At 45.2% G+C, this 14,180-nt stretch overlaps 1 protein-coding gene across 1 annotated transcript in view; it reads right to left on the bottom strand.

Moving 5' to 3' along the window:
• Window positions 1–2,693: 2,693 nt before the first annotated feature.
• Window positions 2,694–14,180, bottom strand: part of Aldh18a1 (aldehyde dehydrogenase 18 family member A1) — a 40,827-nt gene continuing 29,340 nt past the window's right edge. The window contains exons 13-18 of the mRNA XM_027930066.3: window positions 12,180–12,317; window positions 9,758–9,953; window positions 9,550–9,671; window positions 7,168–7,354; window positions 6,175–6,270; window positions 2,694–3,682 (exon numbers count right to left, since the gene is read on the bottom strand). Of these exons, the coding sequence (XP_027785867.2) occupies window positions 3,501–3,682; window positions 6,175–6,270; window positions 7,168–7,354; window positions 9,550–9,671; window positions 9,758–9,953; window positions 12,180–12,317 (921 nt within the window). The 3' untranslated portion in view covers window positions 2,694–3,500. The remainder of the gene's footprint in view (window positions 3,683–6,174; window positions 6,271–7,167; window positions 7,355–9,549; window positions 9,672–9,757; window positions 9,954–12,179; window positions 12,318–14,180) is intronic.

Raw genomic sequence — 14,180 nt, 5'->3', positions numbered from 1 at the left:
ACTTCTGGTTTCTGGTGGAGAACAGAACCAAGCACACAACTGGGCTCCAGAAGAATCAAAGCAAGTGACCATCTCTCTCTTATTGAGTACTTGCTTTGTGCCAGTGCTGTATCAAGTTTTTATTGTGCCAACTATGAAATAGAGGTTCTTACTATTTACATGAAGAAATGGAGACTTACAAAAGTAACTTGCTCAAAGTCACCCAGGTCATAAGTACCAGAGCAGGGACTTGAACCCAGGTATATATATATATATATATATAATCCAGGGTGTTCTAAGATGGAAGGAATAAAAACCCAACTCAAATTTGTTTAAGCAAAAAAGGGAAATTATTGAATTGAGTTCAGGGGTGGATTTCAGGCACAGGTAGAGGCAAGTGAGCAAACTTTATACTCTCGCCCCCTTTCCTGTGTTGGATGTTTTTCCCTCCTAGTGCCAGGGATTGAACCAAGGACCTCATGCTTGCTAGGCAAGTGCTCTACCACTCACTACATCCCCAGCCATTTTATGTGCATGAAACAAGGTCTTGCTATATTGCCCAGCCTGGCCTTGTGTAATCCTCCTGTTTCAGTCCTCAGTAGCTATGATTATAGGCGTGACACCTGCTCCAGACTGTCTGGACACTTCTTATGTAGGCTCTCTCTACATGGCAAGAAGGATAGACATTATCAGCTTTGGACCTCCTTGAGACTTAAAAGGTTTATGTTCCCAGGGGAAAAGAGTCCCCCCCCCCCCGACTAATAACAGTAAAAATTCCATCAGCCTGTTGTTTGACCAAATTTTAATCATATGCCCAGCTCTGCAGTAACGGTAAGCAACAGAGTACTGACTCATCAGGCCCGAGTCATGTGCCCATCACTAAAAATGATGGAAGCCAGGTGTGGTAGCGAAGACCTGTAATCCCAGCAGTTTGGGAGGCTGAGAGGAAGGAGGATGGCAAGTTCAAGGCCAGTCCTAGAAATTTAGCAAGACCCTGTCTCAAAATAAAATATAAAAAAAGGCTGGGGATATTTTTCAGTGGTTAGGGCCCCTGGATTCAATCCCTGGTACTCAAAGAATAATAATAAAAATGGTGGAAAGATCAGTATCCCTCCCTGGAGCCACACAGACTGGGCAGGTGTACTGCAAAATAGGAGATGGTTCCATAAAATAAGAGCTAAAGGGAGTCAACTCCTTGCTACTCATTGCCCTCTTTGTATAGGTCCATCCTGTGTCATTGAGTTACTTTTAGATTCAAGTAACAGAAAACCTAAACCCCAGAAAGTGACTTGAAGAATGAGAACATTAACCTTACATATCCCAGAGGATTTCCTCCCCTTGGTGGGTGAGGTGGGAACTTCGGGATTGGTTGGTTCCACAGTACGTGTTGTCAGGAGTTGGTGGCCAGGACAAGGAAGTAGTGGGGAGAATCAGGAGAGATCAGGGGTGGATTTCCCAGGCACAGGTGGAAGTAAGTGAGATGTCAGATTAAAAAGCCCCTCTTACAGGACAAGCCAGTAACCACTAGCAGACTGCCTGAGTGGGGGCACTCACAAGACCATGGCGGCCTCCTGGTCCCTCTTAGGGGTTGCTTTAGTTTTGGTAAAAAAGGGAGAATGCCGGTGGCCCATGGTCTCTGTAGAAATTGGCCAAGGGGTGAGGTTTCTGTCACTGTCAGGTAACTGTCTTATATGCCTTTTCTGGGCTAAAGCCCACTCTCATCCCATGAGAAACAGGCTCCAGTGCCAACACTACTGTTCAGGAGAGACCTTCCTGTTTACCCATGGCCTTCTGCCTTAAACTGGCATATTCGCTGCTCCCAGGCCTGCTAGTTCAGCCCCCACCTCTGGACCTGCTTGAACCAGCCCGCTGCCTGGATGCCCTGCCCACTTGCTACTTCCAGGACTTCTTCAGAGCCCAGATTCTTCTCACTGGAGTCCTCCCCAAGGGCTCTCTTGAGCAGCATTCTATTTTAGACTCTGGGGCATCTGTTGTCTGCTTGGGAGCTGATTGTGGTATTTGCGATAGTTTCAGCAGGACTTTGTTTATTGCCTTTTCAGGCTAGCTATGCCAGAATTCCCCCTTCATGGGGCAGGGCAGGCAGGGTGACTTGCCAGACCATGTAAGGGTCTGAACGAGAGGTAGTCTGGAGCCAGCCTGGGAACATGTTCCACACGACACCGTAATTCTTATGCTCATAAAGCATCCTCAGAGGATAAGCAGTGGCCTGACAGCCAGTGCTTATTTCTTCAGGTTCCCAACCCCCTTGAGACAAGAAATCTTTCAAGTGCAGACTGCTGGGCACCAGGGACCCTAAGGACAGGAGGTAGAGGGAGGAATTAGAGTTGTTAGGTGACCTAGAGGCAGACAAACTTAGTGAACTAAGGATGTCAGCTGGGACCACGGCTGGCTGAGAGGCTGCCGTGGGATGTGACACAGTAAAAGCATGCCCATGCTGTACACAGCCACGGACTTCAGACCATCACCACCCAGCCTCTGAGCTCTTGAGGCTTGCTCTCTGCTTTCCTACCCTCTCTCCTGGGGGCTTGCCTGTGCAGCTGCCCTTGACACTGCCAAGACAGTTGGCCCGTCTCCTCAACCAGCTTCCAGAGAACAGAGCATGCCTAAGAGCAGGGGCAAGAAGGTCACACAGGAGGAAAAGAGAAGAATACAGTGAGGACAAATAAGGGAGAAAATTTTAATCATGTACCCAGGCTTTTCGTAAGAACTTTATTTTTCAAAAAGAGGGAAGAATCCAAAGTATTAAAATAATCCTCTAATCTTTGTTTGGGGGCGAAGGACAGGATGACAAAATTAGTCATATAAAAATTTCAAGCATAACTGGTGCAGATACTCCTTCTGCTTGGTGGAAACATCCTGAAACTTGTATTTCCTGTCTGCCACTCAGGTTCCACTGTATCGCAGGCTCCATGCACCTCCAGTACAGGGACAGGCTGCAGGTGTCTGCAATGCTCACTTACCTATTCCACAAATGCACACAAAAGGCCAGTTTTCCCAGTCCATTTTAATCTTGTTTCTGATGAGAATGCTTTAAAGAAGAGCTGCCCCTTTTCTAAAATTCCAAGTCTTTCTTTTTGAAGATGACTATGTGTGGGAGAAATGCAAGGAAGTGTGGAAAGACGGATTAGGGATGATGGTGCTAGTACCAACCACATGCCAAGGGAGACCTTACCTCACTGAGGTGATAAAAAGCAACCAGGGTTTCTCCTTGCTGTTCACAGGGGGAAACTGCACCTCTGCTTCTATCACTGAAGGGAGCTGGACTAGGCAGAGCCAAGTCCTTATCTGTAGCAGTTATCTCCTTAGTGAAGGAGTGGGATGGAAACATGAACATTAGCCAAGACCGAGAGTCCCAACTGAGCCCAGAAGCATCTAGGTGCACTTTCCAATGGCAGACCTTTCTAGGGAATGGGAGACAGGATCTGGCTTCTCTGTAGAGATTCTTAAGGCTGGAGGAACTGTGATGACTTCTTGGACTGTTCCTGGTTTCCTGGATCTTTTCAGTTGGTGTTTCTCTGGGGAATAGGGAGGTTCTCGTGAAGATACTTCAAACTGCCATGCTCTGAGAAGTCTGAGACCACGTGGTCTTGCCCTCGAAGAAGCCACTTAGTAGTAAGGAGTCCTTCAAGGCCTACTGGTCCTCGGGCATGGATTCGTGACGTGCTGATTCCCACTTCAGCTCCTGCAAAAAAGCATGGATAAAGGAGTGCCTTTTCCCAGCCTCTGCTTCCTGTCAACACCAGACCCACATTACTTAACTCTCCTCACCGGGCACCCTCCCTCTATCTGCCAACTCCTGACTCATCCTTCCCAGGCCAGCTGCAGTCCCACCACTCCATCAGAATGTTCTGTAGTCACCATGGATCACGGTGCACGCCCCCCCCCCCTTTCTTATGATACACCCTGAGTTCCTCTCTTGATCTCTATGGCATTTTGAACATTTAAAAGTATCTCCAATGTCAGTTTAGCATCTGAATTATCTACCTATCCATATTTGGGGATTTGGGCATGTTCTGAGTGTACAACAATGTTTAGTATGGAGGTTTCATCTCTCCAAATATTCTTTAAATCCTAAAAAGTAAGGGATAGGTTTTTAGTAGCTCTCCCATCTAACATTACATTCATTAGACAGTTTCTGAGCACATAAAAAGTTATTGTTCATTTCCCTTCCTTCCTGTTCCTAACTTAGAGCAGGAGAACACCAGAGGTTTTCCTGGGTCTGGCTTGGTTTTCTACACTGTATTCAGTGGAGAAAGGGTTCCGTCATTCATTGCAACTTTACTGGCCATGTATTACGTACCAGACCTTGTGCTGCCCTGGGGATAAAGTGGTGAATAACAAATACAAGGTTCTGTTTTTGTGGAGCGGATGTTCTAGTGGGCAGCTCAGTAAATAATCTTACATGATGCTCAAGTGCAGCAAAGGGTGCCATGACAAAGACTTAATGGCAGGACTGGGGACATGCTGTATAGGGTGGTCAGGGAAAACCTCCACAGGGAGGTGCCTGAACCATGAAGAGCTGGATGGGGAGCAGCAGGTGAGAGGTGCTACAGGCAGAGAGAGGAGCAAGTGCAGAGACCTGAGGGGGTGTGCTTGGATGAGGCAAAGAGAGTGGGTCAGGACTCAGGTTCTGGGCCTCTAGGCATGTTATCTAACTTGCCTCTCATGCTGCAGTTCTTTTTCATTTGGAAAAGCAGGAACACAACAGATACCCTTTTGCAGTTCTAAGTGAGATAAGGCCTGCAATACACTTAGCATGGTGCAGACCTGTAGTAAGCACTCAGTAAATAACTGTCACCGGCATTGAGGCACTTCACAGAAATTTAACTCAACTGGAGTTTGGAGTTTTACTCTTCTCCCACCCTGGATTTTACTTGAATGCTGGGGAACTCAGCCCTTAAGAGTATGCAGCTATTTCTTTGTCAAGAACATGGGGTACAAGTTCAGGGTAAGTGATGTGATAATTAAGTCAAAACCCCAACATGATAGAAATGGGAACTAAAAATAACGAATCTAATGACTAAAAATAACTAAGTAAAATTCCCTTTAATAACGTTAACAATTCACTGAGAACTATTTTTCCAGGCAGGTCATTTATTTTAAAAGTTCAGGGGCATTAAAATGTTTGGGTTTTTAATTTTTTTGCCGGGGTGGGGTGGGATGGTGGTGCACTGGGGACTGAACCCAGGGGCACTTTACCACTGAGCTACATTCCCACTCCATTTTCACTTTTTATTTAGAGACAGATTCTTGCTAAGTTGCTTCAGGCCTTGCCAAATTGCTGAGCTGATCTTCAATTTATAACCCTCCTGCCTCAGCTTCCCAAGCTACTGGGATTATAGGCATGCACCAGGCAAAACATTTTAAATGGCTGAAATAATTCTCAAATATCCAGAAAATGTGTCATAAATGTCTCAGTGTAGTTCTGTATCATGGTGTTCCTGAAAACCAGAGACCATCCCAGTAACCCACACACTAGAGGACTGGAGAGTTTATAAATAATGGAACTAGAGAGAGGGTGTCTTTCTAAAGATTTTTATTTCAGATTCTGCTGAGGACTGAAGCCAGGGCCTGTGCATGCTAAGCATGTGCTTTACCACTAAGCCCCGACCTGTCTGGTTTTGATATTTGTTATTTGTGGACTGAATGAATGAGTGGGCCTGGTACTTAGGCTCAGTGCAAGTACCAGCACCTTCTCTTGCCCTGTTTTGTGGTTCCTATTTCTTAGGCAATCTGGCTGTGTCACTCTGAAATGATAAGTCTGCTATGGGGTATTCTCGAGGGACCGTGGCATGCTCATCTACCATGGCCTACGCAAAGACAGGCTACGTCTGCCTGTACTGCAATGGAAGCACCAAATTTTGGACTCACACATATTAAGGTCTAGATCTGAATATTAGCAAGTTTTTCTAATTTTTTGATTCTTGGTTTCCCCATTTATGAAAAAGAAATATAAGAACCTACCTTTTCTTAACATGTGAAATGCCAAAGCAGAAGATATTTATCAACTCAGGGTGGGTGGCCTGTATGATTCTCTTCACCTCACCACTAATCTGTCTCTATTGCTCATGATTGTGACAGTAAAGGGGACGTGTCTCCCCCACCTCACCAGGATCTCTGGATCATACCGTGATTCACAAGTGACTCCTTTCTCCCCTGTCCTGTCTTTCTTACCTAGTCCAAAACGGTAGCCATCAGAGAAGCGGGTGCTGGCATTCCAGAACACACAGGCACTATCTACGTGCTGGAGGAAGAACTCTGCTGTGTTTTCTGCAGGGTAAACAAAGAGAAACTGAGTTAGGATGGCCCAAAGAGAACATCCCTAGTGACAGATCTGGGCAGGGTCTAGGTGTCCAGGTGTTTTCTTCACATATTGAACATGCAGGCTTGTGAAGGTTCTGAAGAGGACAATGGAAAGTTAGCACCATCAGCCAGTGTTGTGCAGACTGGGCTAAATCCAGATCTCCCAAGCAGCTCTGCCTCGGTGCTGCTATAGTCTGTCCCTATTCACAGGTTCCACAACCAGACTGCCTAGCTCTAACATAAGTCTACACCCACTAGCTGCGTGACCTGGAACAGGTGTCTGAACAACTCTGCACCTGAATAAAAATGGAAAGACATCACCTGGCTCACAAGGTCTTGATATGATGAACTGAGTTTACACCTGCGCGCACTCATCCCAATGTCTAGCTGTCATTTCTGGCAGTGTGGTTATGATCCCCAATAAACTAGCTATGAATTGCTCAGGGAGTCATACAACTCCCTTCACCACTGGGCCTCCAGGCCCAGCACCTAGAAGTATTTCTCAATGTTATTTGTGGACTGAATGAATGAGTGGGCCCGGATTTCTTCTTCAGTTGCAAAATGGATTTCTCTTAACTACCTGGTAGGGTGGCTGCATGGATTTAACAACAATGCCTCTGATACAGGGTAAGCAGTCTTTAAACTGGAGCTGATCATCTCTGCCCTGCCCCCTGCCAACTGGGCCACTGTGACAAAGCAACAAGCTAACAGATGTGAAAGCACTCAGCGTACCCCAAATGCAGCCTGTGCAAGGATTATTATTAGTCTGTGGATTGTTTTCCTGTAGAGCCAGGGATGAGGGACCACCTGGAGATCAAAGGGGATAAAGCAGACACCATATGCCTGAAGCACCCACACACTGACCATTCTCTGTGACGATGACATCCGTGTGGGAGCTGCCATACTTGTGGATGTGGTCAATGGCTTCCTGGACGCTGTCCACCACTTCAATGCACAATTCCAGGTCCCCATACTCTGTTCGAAGTGACTTCACTTCTGAAGGGCTAAAGGTCAGATAGGAGGCAAACTTGGGCCCTGCATGAATTTTCACCTGGAATAGAGCAAGTGCAGGGACTACAATGTAAAAACAATAAAAATTAGCAAGCAATAAGATCAAATAGCAGGATGAGTCTGTGCAACATCACAGAGCCTGGAAAATCACAGCCCAAGCAGCAATGGTGCCTGGAGGACAGAAATGGCTCTGCCTTCCCTCCCTGCATGCTCTGCTTTCAGAAGGCCTGACTGGCCACTTGCCAGCAAAGGGCCCTTGAGAAAGGTTGGAGCAGGGATTTAAGTAGGGAACATTTAAGTGTTAAGAGTGTGCAAGGCACTGAATGGGTTATGGACACAAGCCCTTAACTTCTGACATTTTACTAAATTGAGCACTTAACTATAATAATCCTTCCCTGCAATGTGGGAACTAGGTCTGGAACTTGTATGGAGAGAGGGAGGCATCACATACACATTTCCACTCACTACACCCTGGAGAAGCCTGGGTGGGTGGCTTTGCTTTAGAGGTAAGCAGCACTCAGGTTCTGTTGGTACTGCAAACTATGGTTACCTGTTGTAATTCTTTCTTTCTTTTTTTTTTTTTTTTTCTGGTACCAGGGATTGAACTCAGGGGCACTCAACCACTGAGCCACATCCCCAGCCCTATTTTGTATTTTATTTAGAGACAGGGTCTCACTGAGTGGCTTAGCACCTAGCTCTTGCTGAGGCTGGCTTTGGACTTGTGATCCTCCTACCTCAGCCTCCCAAGCACCTGGGATTACAGACATGAGCCACTGTGCCCAGCTTCCCTATTGGATTTCTGACTGGGTCAGTCTCAGCCCCAGGTTCTGGCACTAATTCTGCTCTTGGTTAGTAGAATGTAAGGCTCCGAGGCTGGTCACTAAGGTCCCAGGACAAGTCTGATCCCACTTAGGCCTTGTTCTTGGAGACCACCTGGGACAGGGTACATACTCTGACTCTCCAGGGCCAGGCTCTTGCCTTGGCTCCTGTTATAATAGTAGTATCTGTCTTGTTCTCACTGCTCCTGAGGTCTTGCCATGGTTTCTTATCTGGGACCCCATGTCCTCCAGGACTGGGTCAAACCATGTTCATCAGGGACTGGAGCCCTGAGCTTGAGCAAGTCACCCCACTGGGTTTGCTGCCTGCATATAAAGGTGCTGCAGGAAGTGTACACATGGACTCATCTGGATTTTAGGAGATTCAAAGCAATCCTCATTTTTGATGACTTAAGGTATCAAGGGTCTGTCCACATAAGGACCAGGAGGATTTAGTCCTGGCCAAAGGAGTGTTTCCTATGGTCTATCCAAATCACTGTGGTGCTTGGCATCCATAGGCATCCAATTAAACAGTCCATTAATGTAAAGTAAGCACTGTAACACGACTATCATGTGATCTAACTCCCCTTTACTCTGTAGGGTGCATTTTCATTTTCAAAACAATCCTTTCAGGTTCTAACTGGGACCATGCCACATTTATAAACAGATTGGAATCTTCCTTTTCAGTAAATGGAAGGAAGAGACACATGTCAGGGTCAAAGCCACCGAGGCCAGCAGGCACCTTCCCTCCGGCTGTGCAAGCTTATGCAATTCTGAAAGAGCACCATGACACTGGCTATCAAAGCTGAAATGCATCCATGCAGGAAGTTTAACAGATTGTCCATTTCGCCTTGAGAATTTCCATTACTTTGCAATCATGAATTTAGGACACAGTATAAATTTATATTTGAAAATTACTGGATTTGGTTTGTTTCTAACCTTAACGACAAGATAGGAATATAATCCAGAGAGGACACTATACAAACTGTTGACTCCAAATATCATTATTGGTAACTAAAGACATGTGGGTGTGTGAATATATACAAAGTTTTGGTTTGAAAACATTTCTGCATGACCTTTTCAAATCAAATGCAAAAAAGAACATAAACAAACTTTAAACTTTGCCATCGAATAAAAGGTCGCTAAAAAGTGTCTACTCAGCACACTACCATGTGGTCTGTCTTTATCTCAGCACGGAACACAGCACTTTGTAATATAGCTACCTGTGCAGAGGTCTGGTCCACCCACTGGGCTGCAGGAGGGCAGAGTTGTTTTACTCACCCTTGTACTTAGCATAGCACTTTAGACATAGCACTGACTCAAAAGTACTGTTTCCTAAATTGACTTAAATGGTATGACAGTTGGTCCTGGTCTGGCCCATGAACGGGAGGTAACGTACTAGTCCTGTGGGTCTGTTTACCTGTTCCACTCTTAGCATGTCAATGATCTGGTCAAATAATGGTGTTCTCAGCAGATCCCGGTGGATTAACAAAGTCTCCAAAGCATTACAGGCGGCTGGGTATTCACATTTAGAGTCTCTGACTGCAAGAGGAGTATCGAATTACTTCTAATTAACATGATCCACAACTATCGCACCCGCACCACACAGGAGACCCCATCCGGCTCACCCAGTCTTGTGACCTTATCCACACTGGCCTCTGAATCCACATATAGGTGGCAGATCCCTTCACTGTGTCCCATCACTGGTATCCCCTTGGCAGCTTTCTGAATGTCTCTGACCAGCTGGGAAGAGCCACGTGGAATGATCAGATCTATCAATTTGTCTAGGCGGCAAAGATCTTCAACTTCTTCTCTGGTATTCACCTGAAAGTAAGATAAAGACAGACATTGTCTAGCCACACAAAATATAGGAATAGCAGCCCCCTCCCGCGCTTTTTAAAAAAATTTTTTTAGTTGTAGTTGGACACAATACCTTTATTTTATTTATTTGTATGTGGTGCTGAGGGTTGAACCCAGGGCTTTGCACGTGCTAGGTGAGCTCTCTACTGCTAAGCCACAATCCTAGCCTAACAGCTTCCCTTTTTATACATAAATGTCTGCATACCCTGAGAACCAAACCAGGTGCTGGGAAAACTTACTCTGAAAAGAAGCTTAAATATCTGATCATGGGAATTAAAATACTGTCCAGCAAAAACTACAGACCTGGAGCTACAGTCTCTGTTACAAAGCACGCAGCACACAATCTGTGCCTTACAGAGCTCAGAGTCTTATAGGGAAAGCAGGACTAGGCCACAACAGCCATAATACAGAGCAGATAATTTTTTAGATGCCAGAGGAGGTACTATGCTATCTGTGGAAGTTCAAGGTGGTACATAGGGTGCCAGGCTAGGAGGGTCATTAAAGGAAGTGGCTGCTCTGAGGAAATGCTGTGTCTTGCTAGGGAGCCACAGGTCTCTGGGACTTTTGCAGATAACCTTTCTGCTGGCATGCTGCCTGGACTCATTATAAAGAGCTTGTGTCAGGACACTGAGATTAATGGGCATTTTGCTTTCTCTTCTTGATTTTTAACCCCATCCAACTGATCACGTTACAACAAAAACATAAATGTATATGTGCCAGAATACTCCCAGCAACTTTATTCTGCATAGCCCCCAACTGGAAAGCACCCAAATACTCATCAACAGAAGAAAGGACGCACTGTAGTATGTGCACGTAAGTGGAATACACAGCTGTGAGAAGGGGAAACTGCTGCTTGGTGCAATGATGTGGATGAAAGTCAAGGAGATAACGATGAACAAAAGACACAGAACATAAAAGAGCATTTTGGATGACTCCATTTTTATGAAGTTCAAGAATAGGTAAAAGTAATTAAATGTGACAGAAGTTAAAAAAAAAGTGATTACCTTGTGCTGACAGTGAGGCACAGTAATTGGGAATCTCAGAAGAGAGCCTTCTGAGATGTTGGGGAGTGTGCTACATCTGGAGGTCATGTATGTGTACATGTATGGATCAAGTCACAGAGTTGTTCATAACAGGATCTATATATTACTGCATGTATGTTACACATCAACAGGAAAAGAGGGAGGGAATCAATCTAGATCAGGATGTGCTGGAGTTGGGAACTGTGTTCTTTCCACCTATCTATTTGCCGTAAGACAAACCCAGATTCTCATTCTTGAGCACGCAATGCAGCAGGTCTGCAGACATTCTCCCAGTGGCCAACAGAACCCAGGGATATTGGAAAAGGGGGTCTTGATGGATAGAGGGAGGGATGTGGAGGTGGTCTCAGTCCAAATTTTTTTTCGTATATATATATATTTTTAGTGGTAAATGGACAAAATACCTTTTTGTATTTATTCATTTTTATGTGGTGCTAAGGATCAAACCCAGTGCCTCACACGTTCTAGGCAAGTACTCTATACCACTGAGCCACAACCCAGTCCCCAAATTTACTCTATCATAGACTGGGTGCTCTGTGTCAATTCCTTTACTTCTGAGTCTGCTTTTTTCCAATCTAGAAAACACGCCTAATAATGAATGATAATTTCCTTATAGGGTTGTTGTGAGGATTAAAAAAGATAATAGATGAAAAGTACCTTACACACAGTAGGTACTCAATGAATTATAGCAATTACTGTCAAACTTCATTTGATATCTGAGGAGAGGGAGACAATGGTTGGTTAAAATGATGATGATAGTGATAATAGCATGATCTCATTCTTACATGCTGCATGACAGTTTATGACATGTATATGTATCTCATCTGTCTTATACTACAGCAATGAGAAGAACCTGGGCCTCACACTCTAGGACTGGTATTCTCCATGAGCCAAACAAAGAGGGCTAATTGACATTCTTGGAAACCAGGAGTGCCAGGACACATCTGATGGGAGTGGCCTTCCCAAGCTGTTGGCAATCTACCTGGTCCATCCAGCCACTGTAATGGCCAAATGTCTGCAAGCTCACAGCACCTGCTGCCACTCTGATCAAGCCTCCTATAGAAGTGTCTTGCCCTCATGGGGCCCAAGCTTTGCTTCAAACTCCCACCGATCTGATACGGCCTCACCTGGATCATTTCCAGGGACCTACCAGCTGTACAGCCTCTTTGACTCCATGGATTGAGAGGGCCTCCTGCGTCAGGAGGTGGAGAATCCGGTTGCTGTGTGCAGCCTCCTTCCCTCCTTTGAGTAATAAGCCATTACCACTTGCAATAGCCAAGGCTGCCACCTGCAGACCAGAGGGGAGAGCAGGGGATCAAAGGGAAAAAAAACAAGAGTGACAGTAATGTTAATATATTTTGGAGCACTTCATTTCGGAGCTTTGCTCTCATTTTCACATCTGAGCGAATTAAATACCTGTTTTATGTCACATTATACTTAAGTCCAGAGAGCCCGGTGACTCTCCAAGGTCGTGTAATTTATAAAAGGCAGGGCTGGAGCCATCCTGAGGTGGTGACTTCGGAGCCAAATCACCTGGATCTTAGGAACCAAATGATAAGGCTTCCCCAGCACCACCTGCAGCCTGAGTTCAGAGGCCAGTCACTCAGCCCGCCTCCCAACTCTGGCTACTGTGAAAGAAATGTGTGCTCAGCTGGCTCTGCAGTGCTTGCTCCACCTGACTCAAGCTGAGGCAGCACCTCAGCTCTGGAATTGTTCTGAGGGCTCTAAATGGCTCAAGCTAGGAACCTCAGAGAAGACTAGAGCTCCAGCCAACCTCAGACAGCAACAGCAGAGATTGCTGAGCACATACTGTTTGGGGTCTGGGTAGGAAGTTAGGGCATCTAGGAGGAGGGTAGCTTCTTTATTAAAGCAGAGTTGATGACACTGACTTGATCATCCTAAGCCTGAAGCTTAATATTCTGAATTCTCATGGAATGAATGAAAATCTTCCTGCTTTTGTAGGGAAAGCAGGAAGGCACTTTACTAAAAAACTTGTCTGACCATGTTAATTTCCAGATTAGGGGTTCTTTTTTTAAAAAAAAATATTTATTTTTTAGTTATAGGTGAACACAATATTTTCTTTTTATTTTTATGTGGTGCTGAGGATCGAACCCAGTGCTCATGCATGGTAGGCCAGCGCTCTACCTCTGAGCCACAACCCCAGCCCCAGATTAGGGGTTCTTAAACCATTTTTATTTGCTTATGTTGCTCATAGGTCCTTAATAAAGTTATGTAAACTTTCTCTAGATAAATGCACTGACATGGGGCATTCTGCATATAATTTTTAGGATTCACTGAGTCTGTGTTATCATACAGGTTAAGATCCCAGGTGGGGAGCCTCAGCTGAGAGGAAAGCTTACTTTTTATAAGAAACTAGCTGTGTAGAAGAGAAGAAGCAGAGACACTTGGTGAACACAGTTCACAAAGACTTGGGACCCATTTCTAATATCACAGGTGAGTTATGCAGTCACCACTGGGCTTTTTGGAAAGACAGCGATGTGAACAGAGGGGTGGTGTCCTCTGTGACGTGGAGGACTCTGATGAGCGAATTAAATACCAGTTTGAGGTCATGTCAGGGAGTACCCTCCACAGAGTATCTGGATCCCCCTGGTCCCTAATATTTTATACATATAGGTATTGTTTTTTTGTCTTAAATTAGAATTTCCCTTGGAGACTTTGGGGGTAGGGTGAAAAAAGAGCTGGTATCATACTGCTGACCATCCAGTGGGGAATCATTTCAGATTTCTGGGAGAATTAAAATCAAGTGAGGCTGCTCTCTAATGCCACCTTGTGTTTCCCAGCATGGCCACTTTCTGAACTTTCCTTAAAGACTTATATTCCAGTTTCCATTAACTACTGGAAGTTCTTTTTCTAGGAGGTATACCCATAGGAAGACATGTGTGCCACTGATAACGAGGGCCTTCACATGGGCAAGGCCAGCTATTAGAAGAATAGATCATAGCAGGCTAGCAGGAGCCTTTGGTCAGAGAACAAAGTGCCCCATGAGCTAACATCTTTGGAAATTCCTCTCGCATTGTTATACAGTGGGTTGCTCTGGGCTCCAGTAACAGCCGTACTCTTACAAGTACAGGAACACGGGCTTTTATAAGGTTTGGTTTCCTCAACTGTAAAATGAACCTATGAATACCTA

Source organism: Marmota flaviventris, chromosome 4 (genome assembly GCF_047511675.1).
Source record: "Marmota flaviventris isolate mMarFla1 chromosome 4, mMarFla1.hap1, whole genome shotgun sequence".
NCBI lineage: Eukaryota > Metazoa > Chordata > Mammalia > Rodentia > Sciuridae > Marmota > Marmota flaviventris.
Note: the sequence above shows the minus strand (reverse complement) of the source record. Positions and strands in the feature narration are given on the sequence as shown.